This window comes from Apium graveolens, chromosome 8 (assembly GCF_009905375.1).
Source record: "Apium graveolens cultivar Ventura chromosome 8, ASM990537v1, whole genome shotgun sequence".
NCBI classification, from domain to species: domain Eukaryota; kingdom Viridiplantae; phylum Streptophyta; class Magnoliopsida; order Apiales; family Apiaceae; genus Apium; species Apium graveolens.
Genome location: NC_133654.1, coordinates 225,688,322 through 225,715,578, shown reverse-complemented (window position 1 = coordinate 225,715,578; position 27,257 = coordinate 225,688,322). Strand labels below are relative to the sequence as shown.

General features: G+C 33.9%; 3 protein-coding genes across 3 annotated transcripts; 2 read left to right on the top strand and 1 right to left on the bottom strand.

The window, feature by feature from the left end:
- The first annotated feature begins 6,665 nt into the window (after nucleotides 1–6,665).
- LOC141679156 (ribonucleoside-diphosphate reductase small chain A) lies at nucleotides 6,666–12,101 on the top strand. The gene is given in 10 exon segments (XM_074485664.1): nucleotides 6,666–7,031; nucleotides 7,079–7,152; nucleotides 8,906–9,066; nucleotides 9,980–10,045; nucleotides 10,126–10,238; nucleotides 10,744–10,809; nucleotides 10,918–11,034; nucleotides 11,185–11,347; nucleotides 11,431–11,501; nucleotides 11,755–12,101. Coding segments are annotated over 10 exon segments (1,041 nt in total). The 5' UTR covers nucleotides 6,666–6,936; the 3' UTR covers nucleotides 11,870–12,101.
- A 3,431-nt stretch (nucleotides 12,102–15,532) lies between these two features.
- On the top strand, nucleotides 15,533–16,054 carry LOC141678975 (small polypeptide DEVIL 21-like). The gene has a single exon (XM_074485447.1). It carries the CDS (start codon nucleotides 15,799–15,801, stop codon nucleotides 15,988–15,990), a length of 192 nt encoding a protein of 63 aa, XP_074341548.1. The 5' UTR covers nucleotides 15,533–15,798; the 3' UTR covers nucleotides 15,991–16,054.
- A 2,428-nt stretch (nucleotides 16,055–18,482) lies between these two features.
- Nucleotides 18,483–25,490, bottom strand: LOC141678275 (DUF21 domain-containing protein At4g14240-like). The gene is made up of 13 exons (XM_074484554.1): nucleotides 25,120–25,490; nucleotides 23,796–23,872; nucleotides 22,929–23,012; nucleotides 22,712–22,825; nucleotides 22,405–22,488; nucleotides 22,180–22,251; nucleotides 21,890–21,957; nucleotides 21,026–21,113; nucleotides 20,478–20,551; nucleotides 20,030–20,393; nucleotides 19,883–19,929; nucleotides 19,695–19,776; nucleotides 18,483–18,870 (listed from the first exon to the last, which is right to left on the bottom strand). The coding sequence occupies exons 1-13, from the start codon at nucleotides 25,352–25,354 to the stop codon at nucleotides 18,772–18,774; spliced, it is 1,488 nt and encodes a 495-aa protein (XP_074340655.1). The 5' UTR covers nucleotides 25,355–25,490; the 3' UTR covers nucleotides 18,483–18,771.
- Between the last annotated feature and the right edge of the window lie 1,767 nt (nucleotides 25,491–27,257).

Sequence of the window (27,257 nt, the reverse complement as noted above, 5' to 3'; positions counted from 1 at the left end):
CGCACTAATTTTGTATTGATCTCTCACAATTTATTGTGTTATGATTTTACAATTACATGAGTATTTATAATAGAAGAAACTAGGCCTAAATTAAAATTATAGTCCAAATCTGAAAAGTAGACTAATCCATAAACTAATCTGAATCTGAATAGTCTATTTTTATGGGCTTAATTAATAGACTCCACAAAACCCAACAATCTCCCACTTGGAGTCTGTCCAATCTTCACTTCACTCTTGTAAGTCTAGTAAAATCAATTCTTCAATCAATAACTCTAACTAGTGCAGCGCCTTCTCATCAATCAATTCTAAAGGCTAGTTGAAGCTACGCAAAGCTTCAACTTTTCATTCGTAACCACCTTAGTCAACATATCAGCAGGATTCTTTGAACCATGGATTTTCTTCAAGGACAAAGTATCATTGCTTATCAACTCTCTTGTAAAGTGATATCTCAGTTGAATATGCTTCGTCCTAGCATGAAACACGGGATTCTTCGTAAGATGAATAGCACTCTGACTATCGCTATACAAAGCACTGTCCGTCTGTTTCTTGCCCAACTCCTCAAGAAAATTCTTCAACCAAATCATCTCCTTGCTAGCTTCAGAGATAGTCATATATTCTGCTTTTGTGGTTGAAAGAGCAAAACTCTTTTGAAGTTGAGACATCCAACTAATTACGGTGCCACCCAAAGTGAAAATATAACCCGTTGTACTTTTTCTTGTATCCAAACATCCACCCAAATCTGCATCAGAGAACCCTTCCAAGATAACATCTTTCTTACTGAAACATGGTGCAACCTTGGATGTGCCTTTCAAGTAGCGTAACAACCACTTGACTGCTTCCCAATGCTTTCTTCCTGGATTAAACATAAATCTGCTAACAATTCTCACTGCATGAGCAATGTCTGGCCTTGTACACACCATAATATATATTAAACTGCCAACTGCAGATGCATAAGGAACTTTAGCCATATCTTTCTTGCCTTCATTCGTTTTAGGTGATTGCTTCTTTGTGAGATTAAAGTGACTCGCCAACAGTGTACTTCTGGTCTTCACATCCTGGACACTGAATTTCTGCAACAATTTCTCAACATACTTCTCTTGAGATAATTTTAGAGTACAATCAGCTCTATCCCTTATGATTCTCATACCAAGTATTTGTTTTGCTACACCCATATCCTTCATCTCAAACTCCTCAGACATCTGTCTCTTTAACCTGTTGATTTCCCTCATGTTTGATCCTGCTATCAACATGTCATCAACATACAACAACAATATGATATAAGATGAATCAAACTGTTTAAAGTAACAACAATGATCCATAGCACTCCTCGTGTACCCATTCTTCATCATAAAGCTGTCAAAATTCAAGTACCATTGTCTCGGTGCTTGCTTTAAACCATACAAACTTTTTATAAGCTTGCAAACAAGGCTTTCTTTCCCAGCTACCTGAAATCCCTCTGGTTGAACCATGTAGATGTCTTCCTCAAGATCACCATGTAAGAACGCGGTCTTAACATCTAGTTGCTCTAGATGTAACTCCTCTGCAGCCACATTAATTAGCACAATTCTAACTATAGTCATCTTAACAACGGGAGAAAATATATCAGTATAGTCAATACCCTTTTTTTGTTGATAACCCTTGACTACTAACCTTTTCTTGTATCTCTTGCTTCCATCATGTTCTTCTTTGATCCTGAACACCCACTTATTCTGTAAAGCCTTTTTTCCTACTAGTAACTCTGTTAAAGACCAAGTCTCATTCTTCTCAAGAGAACTCATCTCCTCATCCATGGCTGATTTCCACTGAACTGAAACATCCACTTGTACTGCCTCTGAATAATACTGAGGCTCCCCGTCCTCGGTCAATAAATATAATATACTAAAGGAGAATATCATTGTGGTGGCCTCACACTTCTGCTAGATTTTCTTACCTCGGTCTGTGGAGTTACTGGAACTCTGTCATCAATATTCTCTGAACTCCCACTATTTCCTATAAGATCTGTTTCTGTAATATCTTCAAGCACTGCTTCCTCTTTCTCAGGTTGTTCCTTTGTAAACTCAGAATCGACTACAAGCTTATATATATACTGCATTCTCATTAAAAATAACATCTCTACTTCTAACAACCTTCTTAGTCAGTTCATCCCAGAAACGGTAACCCATATCATCTGAGCCATAACCAATGAAGATACACTTCTTTGCTTTCGGATCAAGCTTGTCCCTGTCGGAATCTTTAACATGCACATAAGAAACACAACCAAAAACTCGCAAGTGTAAAATATTTACCTCTTTTTTCCTGCCACTCTTCTTCAGGAATCTTAAACTCCAAAGGACTTAAAGGTCCTCTATTTATGAGATACGCAGTTGTGCTAACTGCATCAGCCCAAAACATCTTTGGCAACCCTGCATGTAATCTCATACTCTTGGCCCTCTCATTCAAGGTTCTATTCATGCGCTCTGCAACACCATTCTATTGTGGTGTCTCTGGAATAGTTTTAATCATTCTAATCCCAAATTCCGCGCAATAGCTTTTAAACTCATTACTGTTGTATTCACCTCCATTATCTGATATCAAACTCTTCACCTTTAAATCGATCTGATTTTCAACTTCAGTCTTCCACTTCTTGAAAGTAGCAAACACATCTGATTTATTCTTTAAAAAATAAACCCATACCTTTCTGGTGGAATCATCAATGAAAGTGACATAGTAGCGAGATCCACCCAATGACGCAACTGTTGTTGGACCATATACATCTGTATGAACTAACTCTAACTTCTTAGCCTTGGGGGTCCTCCCTGATTTTGCAAAAGTAACACGTTTCTGCTTTCCAAGAACACATGGCTCACAGAATCCAACCCACATTCTTCAACTCCGGAATCTTCCCCTTCGAAGTTAACAGCTTCATACCTTTTTCACTCATATGACCAAGCCTTTGGTGCCACAAAGTTGAAGACTCAATCTCATCAGCAACTGTATTTTCTTCATAGCTAGATTGTTCAACAATGTATAAAGTCCCATTTTTTCTCTCCACGAGCAATAACTAGATTCCCCTTTATAACCTCCCAATGTCCGTCTCCGAAAGTAACTCGATACCCTTCCTTATCTAACTGAACCACAGATAACAACATCTTCTTCAGTCCAGGAATGTACCTTACATCTTTCAACATCAAGCTAGTTCCCAAAGAGGTTCTGAGATTAATATCTCCCATGCCCGTAATATTCAAAGTCTCATCATCAGCAAGACGAACTTTACCAAAATTTCCAACTCTGAAATTTAACATTAAATCCTTGCAAGGGGTAGCATGGAATGATGCACCAAAATCCATAACCTATGATTCAACCGAACATTCAACACAACAAATCAAAGCATCGTCATCCTCCACTTCTTCAACTACGTTAGCTGAATTATCCTCTTTACTCTTTCCTTTTGGAGCCACGGGAGCCGTGCACTGATTCCTGAAGTGACCCTTCTTCTGACAATTCTAACAAATAATATCCTTGCGATCTTTGGATTGTCCCCTCTCCTGTGATTTCGATCTGCTATGCCCCTTATTCTGCCCCTTTTCGAACTTTCTGCCTCTACTCTCGGCACTCAGCAAGGAACCTGACGACTCTCCTGAGTTTATCCTACGAATATCTTCTCCAAGAATCGAATCTCGAACTCCATCAAAAGTCATATTACCGCTTCCAGATGAATTACTTATAGCAGTGACAAATCCCGACCAACTTTCTGGTAATGAGGATGCCAACAACAAGGCTTGTACTTCATCATCGAATTTAATATCCACCGATGCCAATCTTGCTAGGATGGAATTAAATTCGTTCACATGATCAGCAACACAATTGCCTTCATTCAATCTAGTGGCAACTAACAAGCAAATCAAATACACCTTATTTGAAGTAGACCGCATGTTTGCCAAATCCTTGATCAAACCATAAGTTGTCATTTCCTTGACGATATTGTAAGCAACGTTCTTCGCCAAAGTCAACCTGACAACCCCCAGAGCCTTCCTGTCCAAAAGCTTCCAGTCTTCATCCTTCATTGAAGTTGGTTTCTTCTCTTCCAGTGGTTCATGTAGTTTTTTCTGATACAAATAATCCTCAATTTGCATCTTCCAAAATCCATAATCTTTGCCATCAAATTTATCGATCTTTACCTTCCCGTCTTCTGCCATCGCTCCCACTCGCCTGAAAACCTAGGTTCTTGATACCAGTTGTTGAGTATACAACAACGAAAGCAAAACCTAAAGCAAATAAATAAGAACAAGAAAATAAACGATAATCATACAAGACAAAGATTTACGTGGTTTAGAAATTCCTACTCCACAAACCGCACTAATTTTGTATTGATCTCTCACAATTTGTTGTGTTATGATTTTACAATTACATGAGTATTTATAAGAGAAGAAACTAGGCCTAAATCAAAATTACAGTCCAAATATGAAAAGTAGACTAATCCATAAACTAATCTGAATCTGAATAGTCTATTTTCATGGGTTTAATTAATAGACTCCACAAAACCCAACATTTTTCCTGGTCTAAGACTCATCCGCAAGCTCTCTGAAATTGCTTAAGTTTTCAATGAAGCTTAGCAGCAAGCTCTTCCCTGGAAAACAAGTTGAATGCAGCTCATTATGGGCTGATTAAAGCATTTGAAGGAACTATAAGAGATTATCCTGGAATTAAATAATCTAAATGCTTTTAAAGTTCTTACAAATTTCCCTATAGCGTTCCCTTTGAAGAAGTAGAAGTTGTGCAGCAGATTCATAACATATCGTTGGTTTCTTATGATTGTTTATTTATAAACTGATCGAAATAAGGTTGCAATCTACTCAGCTATACTTGGTGCAATCAATTTTATACCCTAACTTGGCCTGTAGGAGCGGTACTAGAAGAACTTGTCAGCCTCGACCTTGAATTTGGACATGTCGCCCTTGTCGATTTTGTCCCAAACTATCTCCCAGAAGCAGGTGTCATACATGATTGATATGCATTCCATGAAGGTTTTTTTTTGCAGTAGATGATCAAACATTGAATGATCCCAAGGTCATGCTCATCCCAGTCGTAACCAGAAGACTATATCATGAGTTAAACTCCGGGAAACTACAACCTTGCAGGAGACTTCCAAGCCACTTGTAATATCTAGATTAGTTATATAATCGACATATCCCTGTTCTGTTAGTATGTTGTTAGTCCTTAGATTATCAGTTATTTAGTTAGGAATGAGTTTTTTATTCCCTCTTTTAAAAAAAAAGTTAAAACTATAAAAATAAAAGACTAAATTACACTTTGGGTACCCGAAAATTAATTAAATTTCAACAAAATGGCTAAATTATAATTTTAGCCACTTGTTTTGCTAAATTTTTATTTTTTTATAATGTGGGGGCTCCCGCCCAACACCGTTATAATCTCCGTCAATTTGATAACTGAGACAAGGGTATTATAGTCTATTAACATTTAAATATTTATGTTGTGTATATAATTCCATCCACCCATCAGATTAAGCATAATATCCCCAAATACAAACTCAACAAATATAAAACCTAATTGCGGATTGCTGGTGTTGAGGGTGTCGTTTCGATCGAGTTGGTTCTTAGTTTGTTCGGAGGAGTTGAATTGTGGGTTGGTGGAAGGTGTAGTAGATGACGAAAATTACTGGAGGAAATATTGAAAGCGGTGGTGATGGGAATGAAGAAGGCGGTGAAGGGATGACTGGCGGAACTATTTCCGGTGGTGGCTGCAAGGGGTTTGGGACTAAAGGTGGTTGAAAGGGGTTTGGAACTGTACGAGTTGGAAAAAATGTTTTTTGGTTTATCAAGTCACTGCTGGTTTTTGTATGAGTTGCTTGTTTTGGTGGGAGTATAGGTGGAAGATTTGGTAGTGTTGGGAGTATAGGTGGAAGATTTGCTGGTTTTTGTATGAGTTGCTTGTTTTGGTGGGAGTATAGGTGGAAGATTTGGTAGTGTTGGGAGTATAGGTGGAAGATTTGGTAGTTCACGTAAAGGAGGGAGCCTTGGGAGTATTGAAAGTGGTGTAAATTGGCATGTATCATCTATTGGAGGTATAATTGATGAAAGTGGATCTTGAAGTGGAGGAGGAAATGATGAAGGATCATTATTTACGGAATCCTTCAAGTTTCGTTGATGTTAGGTTTCTTGTTACAGATGTTTGGTTATGTCAGGGGTTTGAATGTGAGAAAACCCGCTGAGAAAATGCGGGTTCTTGCTTTTATTGATTTGAGATAAAATGAAGATGTTCTGGCGGTTGATGTCATTGCGCAGTTGGCATGACCAAGTTCACAGAGCATTTCTTGATGTTCTTGACATGTATAACGCTAGATTGGGATAATAGATTAGATGTTGGTGGAGATGAAGTGCAAGAAGAGGCAAAATGTATGTAATATGTGCATGTATAAGTAAGCTGGTGAATTTACTATATTACCCATCCCCTCAAATAATAATTAGTAACGGTGTTAATCACAGCCTAACAGAGTTGGGTGACAGCCCTCCTATTGTAAAAAAATAAAAAATTAGACAAGCAAGTGGCTAAAATTATAATTTAACCATCACCGTGCAATTTAATAATTCTTCGAGTACCTAAAATGCAATTTAGTCAAAATAAAATTACAAGAACTAAAATTAATTTAACCTATCATATACGCAGCACACCGCCTCATGTTGAGCCTAGACCCTGGGAATCAGAAAATGATCAAGACCTAACCTCATGCAACGGGACACAGTCACACAATTACACAAACCAACTGCAACAAATTAAAACACATACACAGCTGTTGAGGTATACATGTATCCAACTAACTTCTGTCAGTTTCTTACTCTGTTTTTGTAAGACTTTTTCTTAACAATTAGATTAGATAAACCCTTCATTCTTTACTTTGTATATTTTTGCAATTTCAAGAATTGTCACCAAGAAACAAAGATGAGTTCTGAGGATACGAAAGGGGTGCAGATTAAGGAAGAAGAAGAAGAAGAAGAAGAAGAAGAAGAACCAATATTAATGGAACAACCACTGAGGTTCTGTATGTTTCCTATTAAATAATATTAATGGAACAACCACTGAGGTTCTGTATGTTTCCTATTAAATATCCTCAACTATGGGAAATGTATAAGAAGGCTATGGCCAGTTTTTGGGCAGGTACAATCTCCCAATCTCTCTCTCTCTCTCTCTCTCTCTCTCTCTCTCTCTCTCTCAGTACTCCCTCCCCCTCTCTCCCTCTCCCTCCCTCTGGTTACAATTATATGGGTGGGTATGTTCGATTTTTGTAACACAACTTATAATATTTGCTTTGATACTTAATTTGGTTAGGCACCTAATATTAGTTGTATGCTGTGGAATTTCGATTAATTTGCCTAGTTTTAGTCGAGGTTCAAGGCTCTGCTTAATCTAGTTGTTTGTTAAGGTTTGTTAGTGCAATTCAATAACATAAGGCTCTTTAGGTTATAAACCAATGTTAAAGATTTGTTAGTACAATTCAAACACATTGGGCTGTTAGGTTTCAAAAACAATTTGTCTCCATCTTCTAATTGACAAAAAGATTCTAAAAAATTGTGATTGTGTCGTTACTCATTATTGCTTTTACAGTTTTACATTGAAAAACCTGGCCACTGCCTTGTTGCAATATGTACATATATTTATGACTCTACTCAGTACTGCAAAAACTTAAATTACATATGCTAATATATTCTTTGAACCAACTTCAAAAGTCTATGACTTGGTCTTTATAGCTTTCTTTAATATGTGTAGCTTGAGTGGCAACATTTGCTTGAAATGGGTTAAGACTGTGTTTTGTTTTGTTTTGTTTTGCTATTGTTTATTAACTTATTAAAGCATGCTTGTGTGACGAAGACATGGAACTTCTGGTTAGATGATCAAATGAATAGCAATATTATATTTATAATTAGAGTTATTTGCAAAAATGTATTCATGTGATTTGGTCCAAATTCATTTTTTACCTATACTTAATATAACTGCACTTTGCATCCCCTTACTATTTTCGGCGCGAGAAATTGCACCATTTTCGTTAATTTTGTTAAAAATTTCAGGGGTATTTTAGGAAATTAAAATGTTAAATTATTTTTAGATCTTTATTTAAGGTTTTTGACCCTCTAAACGATACATTCTGAAAAAAATTAAAGAACGAAAGTTGTAGGAAATGAAAAGATCTTCTCGAAATAAAAAGGTTCAAAATTGTAAAAAAAATTATAATTATATTTATTAAATTCATTAAGTATAGATTTAATTTAATTTTGGCTTCGTAAAATTTTTGAATTTTTTTTAATTTTACTGTTTTGAAAAGATTTTTCCGTTCTCTACAAATTCCGTTCTTTATTTTTTTTCGAAAAATATAATTTAGAGGGTCAAAAAGCTTAAATAATAATATAATTATAATTAAATATTTTAATTCCCTAAAATACCCCTGAGAATTTTACAAATTTAACGAAAGGGTGTAATTTGTCACACCAATAATAGTAAGGGGATGCAGAGTACAGTTATATAAAGTATAGGTAAAAAATGCATTTGGGCCAAACTAGGGGATGCATTTTGCAAATAACTCTTATAATTATATGATATATTGTTAGATTAAATGACTGCTGATGCTTTTATTAAGTTTAGTAGTAATGATATTAATGACAGCTGCATAGCCCATGGAACTGGAATTCAACATAACTGCAAATTTTATGTGTCAAAGTTTTTTATTGGGTGATCTGAATGCTAAAATTAACAGGGGAATCATCTTATTGTTTTCTTCATGAAGTTTATCAAATTTGTTTTTTAGCTGAAAATTTCGGTGGGTTAATAAACGTTTTTTTTCTTGCAAACCAGTTTAACGTTACAGAGTCCTTCTGTTTATTTATTTCCTGTGCTAATTTATATGTCTGGGCCTCAGCGGAGGAGGTTGATCTTTCTCTGGATGTGCAACACTGGGAAACTTTGTCCGCTTCAGAGAAACATTTTATAAGCCATATTTTGGCCTTTTTTGCTGCATCTGATGGGATTGTTCTAGAAAATTTGGCTGCAAGATTTTTGAATGATGTTCAAATACCTGAGGTGAACTGACAAGATTTGAGACATTGCAGCTATTAATATATTGAAGCATCTGATACCAGAATAAGATTTTATTACCATATTGTAATTACTGCAAAACCTTTAGTTTACCCTTAGATTATAAACTGTAAACATATATCTGAAGATAATTGCTACATTATTATGGACTCGTGGTGGAATATATATTGAGTTAGACCTAGTTGTAAAGTCTATTTGTCCAAACTAATTTGGCATTGTAAAATTTATTACGCATGTGGCTACAATTTCTTTTCTTTTTCCCTTGAGATATAGGTATATGAAATGGTAAATATATGCTCCCTCCATCTCATATTATATTTCATGTTTTGACTATTAGGGGGTCAAATTATCTAAACTTTGACTAATAATGAAGACAAATTTACGTTTTATTTTAAAAAATTGAAAAATACATTTTAAAGAGGATTAAATATATTTTCTAATGATACAAGTTATGAAATTTATTTAATTATATATCAACTGTAATTTGCAGTCAAAATATGATAAAGTTGACCGTAGACTAGTCAAAAGAGGACAGATAATATGAGATGGGGGGTATTATCAGTTCAAATGTAACAATGGTATAATGTTATAAGTTGATCAGTTGCTTGACAGTTGAGACTTAAGACTTGGATGTAGAAGTGAAAACCTGAAGTGAGTGACTTGATTTTTAAAATTTTTGTATAGGAAAAAATACGATAGCTGTTATCATCACTTAATACTAAATTTAGTATTTAACTGGTCAGCGTTTGCAACTGAATAAAAATTCTCTTATATGTGCAATTATAGGGATGGTGCTTCATAGATACAGATAGCAAATAGGTGGAGGTTATTGCATTACTGGCCGAAATCACTTAAAGTCTCCTTGCTGAATAGCATCAACTGTTGTTTCTCTTGACAGGCTCGAGCTTTCTATGGTTTTCAGATTGCAATGGAAAATATACATTCAGGTAGTAGCGCTTTGTAAGTATTTAATGTAATATTCTCCCCTCATGAGCTATCTGATTTTCAATATGATTGACTTGCCCTATTTGTAGAAATGTACAGCTTTTGGAAACGTATATTAAAGATTCAATGGAGAAGCATAGATTGTTTAATGCAATTGAAAGTATTCCATGTGTTGCTCAGAAAGCTCAGTGGGCCTTGAACTGGATTAAAAGGTATCAGCATAATTTTCTGATGGACTAGAATACGGTAGAAGGTTATATCAATTTTAGGAACTCATGCTGTATCTTAATTGTATTTTGGTCAGACCCTCCCACTAGAAGCAAATTGCAAAATAGAAATTTTGAGTTTGATATCCTAGCTGACCTGCTTATTCCAATAATTCCTGGGTTCCCCTTCCACTTTTCCCTCTATCATTGCTTGTGTAGTATAAGAAAATTTTGTCTTCAAATAGCAACATAGTAACCAAAATCGTATTCTGTTCTCATTCACTACATTGTAAGATCAGTTAGAAAAAGGGCCATTCCCACTCAAATTGGAAAACAAAATTTCTAGGCAAACAGTTTGGTGCAATGTCAGCAAAATCTCGTTTAATGCAAACTCTTGAACCAACTGAACATGGATTCTGTACATTGATTCTTTAGGCAGATAGTTTTTATTCTAATTGAATACACTATTTGGGAGCAACTGTTGTCAGCTAATAATAATATTCTCACATAGTTCTACGTCTTTTGTGGAGAGACTTGTTGCTTTTGCGTGCATTGAAGGAATTTTCTTTTCTGGAAGGTAAACTAGTTATCTGAGTCTTTTAGTCCGTTATGATACAGCAGTTATGCTTCTTTGTTTTCTCATGAAATTGCAACTTTCTAGTTATTGCCTTCTTAATCTTCTCAGCTTTTGTGCCATCTTTTGGCTGAAAAAGAGAGGATTGATGCCAGGTTTGGCATTCTCAAATGAACTTATTTCAAGAGATGAGGGTCTTCATTGTGACTTTGCTTGCAGTCTTTACAGGTTATTTTTCTTAAAAGCATAATATATGAGTTTGGATAGGAATTGAATAGCATCCTTCTATGTAATACACGTCTATCTAAACGTTAAAGCTTGCTGATGGTTGTGGCTAGAAAAAGTGAAAAGATTTTGATTTATACTGTTCTCATGTAGTTTACTGCGAAAGCGACTACGATCGCAAAAAGTTCATCAGATCGTTCATGAAGCTGTAGAAATAGAGTGTCAATTTGTTTGTGAGGCCCTTCCATGTGCTTTGATTGGCATGAATGCAACACTGATGAGCCAATATATAAAATTTGTCGCTGACAGATTGTTGGTAAGGCCTATCTGTTTCTCTGCCTTCAATTTATACTTTGGTTTATAATCAGCTAAAGGTGATAAATAATTACTCTTTTTCAGGTAGCTTTAGGGTGCGAGAGGGAATACAATGTAGAAAATCCCTTTGACTGGATGGAATTTATTACTTTACAGTAAGTATTCTATGGAAACCGATTATAAGTTTAAAGTGCTATTGGTTACTATAAGTTCAAAGTACTACTGAAGTGCAGTTTATCGCATTTGTCCTCATTCTCTGGGGAGGGACTTAATAATATATTGGATTTTGCAAAAAATTGCATAGCATCAATGTCCTTTGGCCTCCAAATCGTTTGTGAGAGCCACGATCATGGTTATTCTGACTGTTTAAAAGTCTAACGTGTCAATGTTTGTTTGCTTTCGTGACAGAGGAAAAGCCAACTTTTTCGAGAGAAGGGTGGGCGATTATCAGAAGGCATCCATTATGTCAAATTTACAAGATGGTACCAAGAGCTTTGTCTTCAAAATGGACGAAGACTTCTAATGGCCAAATTTGTTCTCTCTATCTGTTGGATAAATTAAAATTCTATTCTTGTGCTAACTATATATTTAGGGTAAGAGTTATCAGCCCTAAAATAGGGTAATAGTTATTAGGGTCAGTGTTAATACTTAATATCAGGTGACACTTTCTAGTAGGGAGTAGCAGTCTGTAATTAAAAAATGTAATAATGTTGATGTCAAATGCTACTTTTATTAAAACAATCATGGCCTTCTAATCGTCGATCACTTACTTTACAACTGAAGGCCAATATATGGTTTTTCAAGAGCTTGATGGGCTAGCTATGATTCTTGTATTGATTTCATTAGACAGAAAGATTTGAAATTTTTTTGTTTTAAAATGGTTAGAATGAGTTGTCAGGTAAATATGTTGTAATATGAGGCATATGCTGGGTTGGGAAGAAAGGCCCTGAATGTTTTCTGTACATATAAGCTTAGCTTGATTTTGAATGTTTTGTTAGTTACTGTTTTTTAATGAATGTTTTGTCATTTTTCAGCAAGAGCATTATGTATTATCTATGTACATTGCTTCTAGATAACTTGATAACTTGAAACTTTTCGAAAAATAGTGTATGCATTCTGCAGATGCATAATCAAATCATAATTATTATGAATGTGTGAATTTAAGACAAGTAAGATGAGATCGAGAAAAGGGCCGAATGTCACCGAAGTCTCCTGTCAAAAAAAAGTCACCGAAATTTGGTGGAAATTGGTAAGTATAAAGTGCTTGATGGCTTTCTAAGTGCTTACTTAAAGTTGCTGATTGCAAGACATTACCTTGCTAATTGTGATACCTTTCCAGGTTTAAGATAGAGCATATCTTGTTTGTTATTTGTAAACATCTTCTCGCATATCCTGTTTATTAGTTGTACTTATATTTGCATATTTTTGGTAATTATGAGGTTGTTTTTGAGCTCTATATAAAGCTCCCTTGTTAATGAAAAATATATTCCAGTACATTGCATACCCGTCATTGTTTTATATGGGGACAAAGGGTAAGTCAGTTGAAATTGTTGAAATCCTGGACGATGATGATGATTACATATCCATCACTGTTCCAGGCAACCCAACAAAACAACCCGCGTCCGGAGCCAACATAGAAGAGGCTATTTCAGTGAAAAGTTTGCTGGTTGCAGTTCTGTTTTTTGCAGGTATTGCTTACTTTTAAATACAAGTCATTCAGGCATGTTTGTAATTTGTAATATGACTCATTTTCGCATTACAATTCATCACACTTTTGTGTACTTCACATGTAGGATTATGGGAATGCTTCACAAAAAATGTGCTAAATGTGGTTGTAGGACAATGTGAATGCTTGAAAAGATGTGCTTAATCAACCATTGTTATATCCAGGATTCCAAGATTTCCACATCTATTTTTGTTTGATGCAATTGTATGTCAATATCACAGCCACTTTGCAAACTTGGTGCCTCCTTTGGCCATTTTGCGATCGTCATGGTAAATTCAGTGTGAATAGTTCCATTGTTTTTGGCCGATTTATATGGTTCCGTTTGATGCAGGTGTGGTAAACAATTCATTTACCCCTCGATCTCCTTCAGAAAGTCACCTTAGTAATGTAGCCTAAAAATGATAAGGGTGGTAATTAGTAGGAACAGCTAATGATTTTAGTACTTGATCTCTAGCAATTAACTTGAATGAAAGCATCGCCATGTTTTACGGTAAAGTAAAGTTGCATTATATGCAGTGTATTATCCATTGCAAGTATTCTATGCATGCCGATATCTATGTAAGTAGACGAAGTGAAAGATGCATTGAGGCTAAATTAAATACTCAGACATTGTCATAAGTTTTTTTTCTTAATGTCATCTGTTATGTTCTCAGTTTTTCTTAATGTCATCTGTTATGGTCTCAGTTTTTTATACTCAGACAATGATTTGATAATGGTAAAGTTAGAATTTAACCTTGAGCATTTCTTGGAACTTTTTTAAAATTTGTTTTAAATAGTTAACTTGATGGTGCCCGAGCCCATTGATACCCCTTTTAAAAAATTATAACCCCGTTCCATGGAATTCTATTGAGAGCTACGGATACCGAATGTCACCATGATTATTATGTCTACTTGATGAAATGAGTGTGGACAGCAAATATGCCAATATAACTCGACGCCTCTTAGTACATTATATTTGCTCAATTTGGACAAAGTTTAAACAACATTCAAAGTGCTTGAAATTTAGCAAAAGCGAATTTAAGTAGGAGAGAAGTTTGTAGATTCATAACATAACTATTCTGTTGTTTAATGCTGTAATAAAAATGTGTTTCAAATCTTCTGTTGTGTGTATTTAAAACTTTAGGCATCCTTTGTATCAACAACTCTGTAAGTACTGTTTTAGCAAAGTAACTATTGCTTGCGATAAATTAATACGCGGTTATTATTTGTCAACAGACACTCTGAAGTTTGAACAAGCACCTTTGTCTCTCTGCATACATGATTCATCATCTTGTTAGGGCAGAGGTGTTTGCTGCGTTGGTTACTGATTACAAGATAAAAACAAGTACTGACCATTCAATCAAATGAAGACCAAAAAAATTGACTTGTTCTCTTTCACAATGTCAGTGATAGGGATGAAATCATAATTGGCAGGATCATCATTCACTGTGTTATATATACTTTATCTGAGATTTGTTAATATGTCAGTTACTTGATGATGGAAATGGAATGTAAGAGCTGAATGATACTATAGCTCCACCAAAAAATCATTACAGGTTTCAAATAGACATAAAAGCAGTAGCAGAAAGTATGTTAAAAACTTAACATGTCTAATCATTTGGACTCCATGAAGCTAGCAAATTTTATACAAGTTTGAGAACTTGCTTCTAGTCTAACATGTCTCTGACACAAATCTGTGTCTTCAGCTTTAAACCACTGCAAATTTTTCTACAAATTTTTGTGCCGCCATCATTTAATTAGTTAAATGGATTTATAACAAGTCATGGTCTCTTTTGTTAATACTGCAGATGCTTGAAGTTTCCGTTTTAAATGCTTTTGTTTATGCTGTCTGCCATTAAAGTGTTTAAGTCTCCTTCACTGGGCTTCACTTCTTGTTTCTCCGCGGTGTAGCAGATATAGTCCTCTTGTTTGAGTTAGTGAAATCAGAACCCACCTCTCCCACATGCACTCTTGATTTCAGCTTGCTCTTTTAACTTCAATTATACATTACATTCCAAATCAAGAAGTCGCCATAGTATACTTTGGAACCCCTTCTCTTTAATGTCTGCCATGGTCTACCACTAAAGACCAACTCCGCGTTATGATAGATTGCGACTAACTCAGTCTATAGGGCCAAAACCCCATTTCGCCATATTAATTATAAACTAAGTTATTTATCAAACCTTTATAAATAGTGCATTAGAGGTCCACAGAGATTTAAAGAACAATTAAGATCTTATCCTTGGGTAATTAGGAGCCCTCCTTGTTTCACAGACATTTAATCAACAATTATATGAAAAATGAAATATCAAGTACTTGTGTTACTATAACACAGTCTATCATGTAAAGATCTTTATTATAAGTGGTCTTAGTTAGAACTCATGTATGGTTCTTGTTAATTTGGGTCACTTAAACAGGTTGTTTTGAAAAGTTGAGGACCACCATGCACCATATCCATGTTTGTGTGAGCGTGAGTGTTTCGAAAAAGAAATGAAAATGTGTCCAATAAAAGACTGTGATGTAGGGTTGTTGAGCATGGAAGATAAGGTTTATGTCTTGGATTTACGCAAGATTCAAACTTGGTTAGGAAATTAAGACTGACTAATTTGCATTGGAAGAGAGCCAAGTAGCACGCTTGCACGTGATAGTGATGCATAGTGAGGAAACAAATGGACCCTATGCCAAGGGATTAAACTCTAGTTGAGATTCTGTATTGCTTGTTGTTAAGACATATTACCTACACATAAATGTGTATATATATGGCTATTAAACCTGGTCTGCAGAAGTGGAATTGCAGTGCTGGTGGGCTAAATACAAGTATGGGAAGGTTGGTAAAGAGATTTGCAAAGTGGAAGAAATTTGTGAGACAACAGAAAGGAAAGCTTTATATTATGAGGGAGTGTATTTGTATGCTTTTATGCTGGGACAAGTACTCTTGAAGAAATTACTATCTGCGTCTGTCAGAGATATCCTAGAACCTGTTTTTGTTAAATATTTATCATCTTCCCTAAACTTTGATTTTTGTTAGTTGTACAGTTTGTAACAGCATAATATTAGTATATGAGAATTGTAAAGGTTCTGACTGAAACAGTAGATGAATAGTATTTGGAGCTATCAGGCAGCCTGGAAGCTTTTCTTTAGTTCTTAATATTGTATTATCTTAGAAGTTTAGTTTTTTGTCAGTTTTACAGTTTGTAACTGTGCTATATATTATATGAGAAATGTAGAGGTTCTAATTAAAAGAGGATACATGAACAGATTCTGATTTATTTTATATGTTGATGCTATATTGTCACAGTCTTTTCTTGAGGCAATGTAGAGCACAACCTACTCTTAAACCCTGATACATCGAATATTAAATATGATCACATATTTTGACCCTTAATATGAAAATTCCCTCCGATGGTACAAAATTTTTTGTTAAAAGTTTTATATTTCATTTCATAAATATTATTATAGAGATTAAAAAAATATATTATGCACTCCAATGATATAAAATTATTAGCTAAAATTTTAGTCAAAAGTTTTATGTGTCATTTCATAAATATTATTATAGAGATTATGTAAAAATATTATGCACTCCAATGATATAAAATTATTAGCTAAAATTTTAGTCAAACACCATATTTATTGAACACCTGTAGCTATGTGTCAAATCACCTGTTAGTGCATCTCTGGGATCCATCTGTTAGTTATAAAATCTAGCTGGCAGCTAAAAATTTCAGATGCAGATACTTAGATATCTGTTAGCAAAACTTTTAGATAACCAAGACATGAAAATCCATTATTTATATGAAATCCAGGTCATTTCCCTCCAAAATATATATTCATAATTTAATAGTTATAATATGTATTATAATATATATATATATGTATTACTTTTAAATATTATATTTTAGTTTTATTTGATGTTAAGTGTAAAATTATTTTATTATAAAAAAAAATCATTGTTTGTTTAAAAAATTCACTGTTAACTAAATTTATTAATTACTTTTATAACTATTTTAATGTAAATTATGTATTTATAAAAAAATACTTATAAACAATAATAAATAAAATTAGTAAATATTTTATAATATATATGTAATGTTTGTTAACTAGTTTTTCAGATGTATAGATTGTAACAATTATATCAAAAAAAATTATTAATTGTATATTTTTTTATTTGTATTAAATTAAAAAAATTTAAAAATATTGGTAATTCATTTACAACCTCTTTTTTTTCAAAAGATAGATATAAAATATGAATAAAACCATTAAAATTTAAAAATAACAATCAATAATATTTTTCAAATATGGCTAACCATTATAGTTAGTACCATTAAAGCAAAATTTCTTAAAAGATTCAACAAAATTTAGATAATATCTATTTTATCCTAATTTAACTAATGAAAATAACTAATCCCCTTGGAGATGCTCTTACCATATGAAATAAAATATTATACTTATAACAAATAGAAATAATAATAAAATATTATTTTTAAAATATAGTCAATTATTATAACTAAAGCTGAATTACAATCTCTTTACATGTTCAGTAAAATTTAAATAATCACTATTTTATATTATTTAACCAACCATTTTAGCTATTGAAAATGCTCTTATATTACACAAATTTTATAAGTGTAGGACATTAATTATGTCCCTGTGTTTTCAATATTCTTATGTATTAACAAAAAAAATGTTGTGATTCACATTGAATGAGATAGTTAAGTTGTGCTGCTCCCCAAATTTTTTGGAAGAGAAAAATATGGGATGAGAAGGCAAGAGAAATAAGAAATAAGCATTTTGGCGATCTTTTTTTCAAGGCTATAAAATCGGCAAGATCGTCTCTGGTGCAAAACCAGAAAGTAATCACATGTAGGTAGATATTGTTGCACAAGCTTTTGCCGAAATAGTACGGCCAAATATTTTGAAAGAGTGGTAGATACGAATCCCAATAGCTGGAGCCAGGTCTTTTCCCATCCTCATCACTATTAACTTGTTTCTTTGTGAATGTGGCTATTATCTATCGTTGAGGCACATCATACTCAGAGAAGTACATAAATGTCTACATATGATTTTACATTGTATGCACTTCTGTGGATGATGTTGTTTGTCTCTAATTATTTGCACCAAGTGGAAAGCTTATGTTATAAGCATGACAAACAAGTGTAACAATATAAAGTCCCTGATCTCTTGGTTTCCTATACAACGCGAGATTCCAGTATATGTGATTCATAAACTAATGCAGAAAAGTATTGCATGCGCATTGACAATATCGATTCCACGAGGAAGAAATCGCAGAGGAAGAGGTGTTTGCTCTGCGCAATACCTTGTATTTCAGACCAGCAAAAAGAACATGTAAGAAACAAGTAAAATCCGTTTACCAACACTGCATTCGAAAAACAAATGATATCATTTGTTAATAAAAAAAAATTGACGAAGGGAAGAACAAAAAAGACAAGTCCTTTGAGTACACTATATTCATACATCAAACATCTTTACTGTATAATGGACCTTTAAACTCTTGTGGTTGGGGGCAAGATTTAACAACTTCAGTTGGGAGTAAACACCCCAACTGCAGAGCGCATAGAACGCAGCCATTGTAATATTAAAACCACCTGGACCACAACATCCTCTTTAAACTGTGTCTACAGAAACTCTGAACCCAACTATAAAACTATAAAACATTTTCCTCCCAGAATTCATGACTACAACCTAAACTTCCAACACAATGCTCACTGTTTCTTACGAAGCAGAGGCTCAGCCAGACTTCCTTGTCCTGTTGAATTCGGATTGTCTTCGTTTACCTTCAACCCTTTCCTACTTTGCCCTCCCTGAAACAAACACGGAATTCAGATAAAACTGAGCCACAGTAAAATAGTAAAACACACAACCATTTAGAAAAATCTGTAAAAAAAAATACAAACACCAAGTTCATTTTGGTTCATTTGACAAAAGTAACAATGAAGAGTTCCTGCAACTAAATGCTGAGGAACAAAAATAGGAATGCCCACTAATTCCAGGTTCTTCCACTGACTACGGTGGTAGTAGATGAAATTATCAAATCACCACAGATATACTGAGGAACATAATATTACTGAGGAAGAAGGAATTCACCAAGGATCATACAAGGAACATCTATGAAAAAATGATAGAAATGTAGTGAGGCATTCTCGTAGTCAGTTTTAAAAATGTTTGTTAAAGGAGAGGTAGGAATGAAAACTCGAAACTATACAAATAAGCCACATAATAAATAGAACTCGGTTGCCTTCCAACAAGAAGAAAAGAAGAAGATATAAGCATATGATATTTAATTGACTAACAATTTTTAATTAGGTACATTACACGACAAACAATAAACTCCAACACATTCATTTCCATACCATATATGTTAATTCTTATGTTACCACACAATATATGTCAAGTAGTGATGCTAATATCAATGCATCATTTTAAATATAAATAAATGATTGACTAAGAGCTTATTAGTGCCTTTATATGCAAGTAACGATAATGGGTTGTATTTATTTTAGCAGATCCAGATGAAGTCCCATAGCAGATATTAAATCATAGACCACTTTGGTTTTACACAGGTAAAACATCTTCATAGTTGTATTAAAATTTAAGAAATTAATTAATTGCAATAATCTTTACTTACAGCTCCTTTAAGGGCATTCAACTTTCGAATTGAGGGGGCACGTGCCACCGAAGAAGCAGCTGCAGCTGCAGCGACCCGAATCCTACAAATAGAGATATTCCTTCAAATTTAATATATTTATGCTTTAATACAATGTCAAAATTGGTTCTCAGATTAGGTATTTTGCAATTTTGAAGTAATCCAATTACCTTTTATGTACATCAACATATTCATCTGTCTCATCCACAATCTCCTCCTGCATTTACAATATAGCATATCAAGAGTAAAAATGTGCTGCTGAAACTAATAGAAGCAGAGCTAGAAGAAGTGGAAAGTATATGGATAGTGATAGATACCTGGAGAAGTTCTTCAAATACATCTTCTAAAGTGATAATTCCGATAACTTCTCCATCCTCAATATCCTCACAAAAATTAGTGTTTCCAGTAGTACTTATATCACTATTTACAGCAATCTGCAAGTCATCATTCGCTGGTATTGCAGTTTTCTCAATATCAACAATAACGCTTTCCGACTTGTTCTTCTTGAATAGCAGGGAACTTGACTGAGAACTCGTTTCAGAAATTGTTCTATCAGTGATTTTTTCTTCATCCGCTGATGGAGGTTTCATGCTCTTTTTGGATTTTACAACAGCTGCCATATGACTGCTACCCTTTTGAAATTCATTCAGTATGTCATACAGAGGCATATCCGCAGGAACCCTGGACACATGCTCAGAATGTATACAAATTTAGTCACTGGTAAACAAAGAAATGCATTAGCATGATACAATCAAGTGATCTCACCGTGGTATTCTTCGGATAGAAACAGCACTGACTGGAGTCTCAGTTTCAGCCCTCACTGTAAGAAGACTTTTCACCTGATACATTTAACATGTAAAGATTAAGTAATATTGTAATCAATGAGAATGCAGAAGAGGCACTACAGCACATACTCTACTGTGCCACTCTTGAAAATATGAAATATTAGATATCTGAAGAAGGAAAAGTTGCTACATCTCATTCATCTTTGAACATGATTTTCATTTCCCAATTACGTATATTACTAAATCACTCACAAACAAAGTTCATGGACAAACTCTATGGAAAGAGTTAAATTGATAATCTGGTGAAATATTGAGGTATCTTGTGATAGGAGGAGACTAAAGAAGTAAAGTCCGAGTAAAAAGACATGTCCGAACTACTAAATTACATTGTAAACCTTTTCTGAGCAAACTTTACTCTCGGAAATGGTGTATATGAGAAAATTTCAGGAACGTCGTGCTCACGCACTTCCTCTTTCTCTTATTTGATAGGCAAGATACTGGTACTTACATTTAGGAAGATAAACATACCAGTAATAGTCCAATAATGTTCTTCGGGTTTCCAGAATAAACAGGAACACGGCTGTGGCCCCTAGCCAGAATTTTCCCCATTGCCTCCCTGTTATATCAAGTTGATGAGTAAACAGAAAAATCACGATAATCTGCTGTACGATTTCTTTCATTAATATTTCAGCACCCGTTATAGGAAAAGATTACATCAATCAATATGATAAAAACCTCCAACTTAAAGAATCGTGACAAGTAAAGAAAAAGTAGTGAAATAAGTTGCAGGTAGACTGATTCAGTTTCAATAGAAATGCACATTAATAAACAAATTTTTCTCCATTTTTTAGCCACTATACAAATGCACAGTATTTATCATATTATCTAGAATTACTTCAGTAATATAGCTTATAACAAGCACATCATTACTTTCAGCGAATTGATGGATGGAAACGAAAGCAACAATGTTGGTGAAACCATTATCTGTCCCTCTTTAAGAAAACTCTGAGGAATTAAAATTTGTGTTTCATAAACATATACATGGATATATTATATATACAGATGGACAGCTTAAAGCTATTTGTATAAGCAATCAGCCAGTACCAGTTTTACGTTTTGGTGAATATGATGAGAATGATATAATATGGCTAACATGTTCAGTAGACGAAGTTTTTCGTTACTGATGCAGAGTCCTAGACTAATTCTAAATAACTCTACAGGAACAGGCATTTAACAAGCTCAAATCGCAGTGATCTTTTTAAACACAACTAAAACCCGCAGATTTGAGTTAAATACCTTCCTAATCCATGCTTTTATTTTAAAACTGAGTTTACATAGTCGAACTGAACAAGTCAACTCAGTCGTAACTCGCATTAAATTTAATACACGTACCAGTCCAACTTTGAATTGACGTCCAAAGAAAATGTTGATTCAATTGGTGTCATAGCTTCCTGAGCAGTCTGTCACAAATATGATAAATTAACACTAAAATTCTGCAACTCCTTACAGATGTGCTGTTGTATAATAAATTACTACTTCATAAAAAAGTATAATAGGTGAAACATTTATCTATTTGAAGTGACGGAAAAATTGCAGCGTTTGGTGCCTTTGTGCTAGAGTTTATAATGTAAACTGGCCGGAGCTAACCATGATCAAGTGAATTTGAACTGGGTGATAATTACCTTCTCAGTTAAGTCTAGTGCACCACTAATAATGGTTGTCTCATCATGCGTAAGCTCACCTCCCTTACCTTCCTGAAATTTGATACATAGCACATTATGGCATGAAGAAAATTCAGCATTTAAGCACACTCGAAGAGTATACAATTTTTAAATTTCAATAACTGAACAAGTCTCTGAAATTTCGCTACATGCACGACTTAGTTCGGAAAAAAGAAATATACTTACATCCTTGCTGTGGATGGAAACAAGGGCTTTCAGTTGAGATCGCCGAAATAATGCTTCATTATGTCCTAACACACAATCAAGAATCTGGAACAAGAACACTGTTTAGTTAACATTAAAGAACTACCTTATCGGAACATAAGATGGACCAATATATTATAAACCAGCCCGAGAAAAATAAACTCATCTTGACAAATGAAGTTTATTAGATTACTTAATGTGTGTTTTTTTCTTTTTCTTATAGCACATAGTGGAAAGTAACCATCAAACAAAAAAGGAAAGAAACTATGTCCTATAAGTGGCCAATTACCTTCCCAATAGGGCAAGAAATTGGATAACAAATTAACATCAAAAACCGTACTAGCCAAACCAGGTTAGCACCTACAGCTAGTCCATATCTACTACATATTGCCTGTGGGATAACCTGACAAGTAAAATCAAATCATAAACAAAATCAAGCTCCATTAAAATCGAAAAGTATAAACATTGAAACTTGGTATAATATATAATGAAATATAGTAATTTACCTCTCCAAAGAATAGAACAAAAGTTACAGAGAGCAAGATCGCCACAGCCTGATTGAAAATCTTATCCAAGTACAGAGGCAAGGCCTACATTTTGTGATTCAATTATAAAATATTATCAGCGTATTATTTGTACGAGTGTCTATCCAGATGTAGAAAGAATAAATTCCCATCAAAAAATTAAAAAATTAAGAATACATGTAAATTCCAGCCAACTTCGAATTCAGACAAGTTTCTTATTTGTAGAAGGAAAGTTAAATTGCTGATATCTTCCTTTCCACGCAAGTGTGTTTGGGCTTGTTACTTTATATAAGTTTTTCAGTTCAAGGACAACTGTACATAAGTGACAGCGCACAAAATTTGTATGCGGCAACTGCGCATTGCGCTATCAAACCATTTATGCACTCTCTTCGAGATCAATTACATTCATTTCAAATCTATCATTTCCTGTGTAACAACCTAAAAGCCCGAATAACAACAATTTCTGAGCAATGACAAAAATTAAAACCTTCGATATAAATTGAACTTCTTGTTTAGAAACTCAAACCAATCTTTTATCAATTTGGTTTCACAGTTTCTCCAGCAATTCAGAATCTCAAATCTCTTGCTGATTTTGGTTACATATTCAAATGTAGTTTTACGTAAGCACATCCTCCAGTTAACTTTATGGTACTTTTTTCAATTTTTATTCTATCCATAATCCATAACAGGAAAACATCTATCTTTATATCTCAACTGTTTCAAAAATTCTACTTAGTTCTACTATTTGACAGAAAAACAAAAGTGTTATGTAATATAGGGAAAAGATATAACTGTATTTCAATATTTCCAACGAATTAACTAAAAACTGGAGATGCCATAGTCTCAGACCTCCATGGCTGCTGCATTACAGAGGAGCAACGTCACAAGGAGCTGGTGTTGCTTCTGAACAACTGGAAGGATTACAGCTGAAAAAAGAAATATATTAACAAGGATAACAGAAACGTGACAAAAAATTTTTATGTAACCATGCTAGTGACAGAAACACTTTCAATTGAAGTATTATACAGCATAGTTTTTTGTTATAATTGTATCTTCTAAAGTTCGTTAGAGCTTGATTAGAATCGAACACCCATATGTTTTTTAGTCGCATTACTTCATAGTCAAGCATATCAGGACACTACTACTAGCATGAAAGAAGCAAAGTTAATAAGGTAGGTGGTGTATTCAATTCAGAATCTAATGGATTAATAGTTTTTTTATGGATTTTAAATGATTTTTGCTAATTTTTGATGTAAAACTTTGTAGAGTTGATGTAGAGTCACCAACGGATTTAGGAACATTTCTTACAAATCCATCAAATGTCATAGATTTTATCGGGATTTCAAAACTTATAAAATGCACTAGCAAATCCACCATTTTATTAAATCCTCGAAATCTTTAATGAATTATTTTAATTCAACTTGAATACATATAGATTTTAAAACGGCATTTTGGAATCCTAATTAAAACTGAATGCCCTTGATTTCTAAATTCCAAAAAAAATCTTTTAAATCCCCATGAATACACCCCATAAGTTTGTTAATAGTTCCTCGACTAAATTCAAACACATAAAATCTTTCAAAAATCGCAGTCCAATCATGCTTCACCAACAATTATCATCTCAATTTTGTAACACAAGTCCCTAGTTTTACACTGAAAACACTACTAGTTTTTGCACAACCATCGTGCTCTTACAAATCAAGAAAGAAACATCTCTCATATTATCATAACCAACCTCAATACCAAACGAGAAACCGTAATACTAATTTTTCAAATCAGCACATACAACAAACACAAGACCTAAAAAAAACCATCACTTACAATAAATGTACCGTAATTCATCTACTCCGACACACAATATTCATTTCTACACAATCCTAGCAACTCCAAAAAACACACCAATACAAAATCAAACTCAAAATTAGGAACGAGATAAACTCGTCTCAAAACTAAACTTCGTAACTGACATTCATCAATCATAATCTACTCCGCACACTACACATATCAAAAACCACTCCATCTACAAATTGCACACTTAATCAACATCATAATTAACAAATTACACGTCATCATCAATCAACCAACAAACATATACACAATTAACACTTACAAACTAAAAACACGAATATATACACACAGATTGAGCAAAAGAGATACAGAATTAAATGAGTACCAGCTTGTTGTTTCTCCTTAGGAGTTCCACTACGCTGTAAAATCTCGAGCTCAACAAGACCGAGTGACATCAACCCCAAGGTAAGTCCGGACATAATTCCGGCGAATAGTACGAGCAAACACGATATTCCGGCGTACAAGTACCACAAAAACGTCCCGAATTCTATCGACGACGAGGACTCTCCGGTCAACTTCCGCGACATCGCCATTATCAACAGAAAATTCATCAGCTTCATCGTCTGTGTATGTGTAAATTGTAAGTGTTTGTGTGTGTATTTGACACACAGTGTGTGTGTGAATTGGTTTTGGTGTGATTTTTGGAGAGTGACGAGAGAAATGTATGTATGTTTGGTGAATGTGTGTGTGTATTTTTTGGATATAATAGGAGAGTGTGTAAATATACACGTGCTTTTGGTGTGTCTCGTTTTGTGTAGGCCCCCTTGTAACTTTTCAGGAATGTACGGTAATATTTTAGATGTCATTCTCTATTTTTTAGCAGGTAAATTGACCTGTACTTGACATTAAAAATTATTCATTTGTTGTTTACAAAAATTAAAAAAAAATTATTATAATAGATTATATGTAATTTCTAATGGGATATAAATTTATTTTTATTAAGTATATAATTCATAAAAATTTCAGTTAAATAATATAGTTTGAATAGTAAAAAGTCAAAATGAACCGGGACATTTAGGGACGAAAATAGTACAAAATATTTTGTTGTTTCGAGTCAGATTCGGCGTGGTTTTAAGTTATTCGTTATTGCCTAATCGGCATCAAAACTGTTTAGTTCTGATTACTAATTTTTATTCCTTATATATATTATTTAACGAATGTTAAATCCAGATGGCAACACCTATAATATTGTCCTGGGCGGTAAAATCTAGGTATATTATATCGTTATTTTTTTATTAATTAAATTATCAGAATATCGGGCTTCAGTTTTAGAGGTTTGAATTAAATAATGAAAAAATGGTTTTGAATGAAACATTAGACTTGGATGGAACAAGAATCATACAAGATATCCTTAATCAAATTAAACGGATCCTTGAAGTCAGATGATGACATATATTTTGTTCGAAAGTGAACTGGCAATCCTTATCTTTTCATGCTTATGCCAATTTTACATTTTTATTTAAGTTATTAGAATTATCTTTTTATTTTTTAAAAAAATCAATCTTAAAGAAACGGTTTTTCCTTGATATTAGAAATAACAGATAGTTGTTTTTAAACTATAATTAATGTATCAGTCTTATTAATAGTAATGGAGGCCCATCCGGGTGTTGGGACGAAAATGATAAGTGGCCCTTTTGGGTTGTAAACCCATCAGCCTCATTATCCACAAGAACCCAGTCCAACGGCTAAGTGGTTGACCAGGCCAAGGATCATGGGCTAAGTGATTTTTCCATTGCTTGAACTAGGGCCGAGCAAAACCGAATCGAAATCAAAAAATAGAACTAAAATTCAGTTTGGTTTAAGTTTTTAAAAAAATTTGGTGTCTTCCTATTGCTTTGAAAGCGGCTTGGAAGGAAGGGAAGGAAAGACTCTGTAACCAAAAGGCAAAGACATTGATCCTTCCAAGCGTCTTACCAGGGATCTAGGAAGATAGGATAGCCTTCAATCTCACTCATTTTCTTTCTTCTATCTCATTCATTTCCTTTATAGTTATAGGGGTGGGTAACATTCAAACTCGCTTTCTTTGCAGCTTTTTTTATTTTGATTATTTTTCGGTTTGAACCAAAATAAAAATCGGTTTGATTCGATTTTCAAAAAAAAATTCGGTTTAATCGGATAAATCGAAGTTTGCTTATCACTAGTTCAATACATAAATTATATATACATATCAAACATGTATAATAGCCTGTTCTCTTCTGCATAATAGTCTCGTGTCTACACCTCCACATTAAAGTTCATTTATATTATTAACACTTCCAAACTCATAGATATATACATGATTCACTAATCACTACCGTTGATCCCCATTTTGATCATACAAACTCGGATCTATAAACTAAGACATTCAAGTTCCAGACAATATTAGTACGCATATTTATAAATACCTAGGTTTGTTAGTCTGAGGTCCTGCTTTACTCGTTTTTTGAAATTAAGTTTTAGAGTCAACTATTTGTATTTTATTTA

Coding starts and splice junctions, on each gene's coding strand:
- LOC141678975 (XM_074485447.1), top strand. CDS start 15,799: ATGTGTATATATATGGCTATTAAACCTGGTCTGCAGAAGTGGAATTGC.
- LOC141678275 (XM_074484554.1), bottom strand. CDS start 25,354: ATGAAGCTGATGAATTTTCTGTTGATAATGGCGATGTCGCGGAAGTTG. Junction 23,013..23,795: donor GTAATGCAGCAGCCATGGAG/GTCTGAGACTAT, acceptor CACAAAATGTAG/GCCTTGCCTCTGTACTTGGA. Junction 22,826..22,928: donor TTGTTCTATTCTTTGGAGAG/GTAAATTACTAT, acceptor TTTACTTGTCAG/GTTATCCCACAGGCAATATG.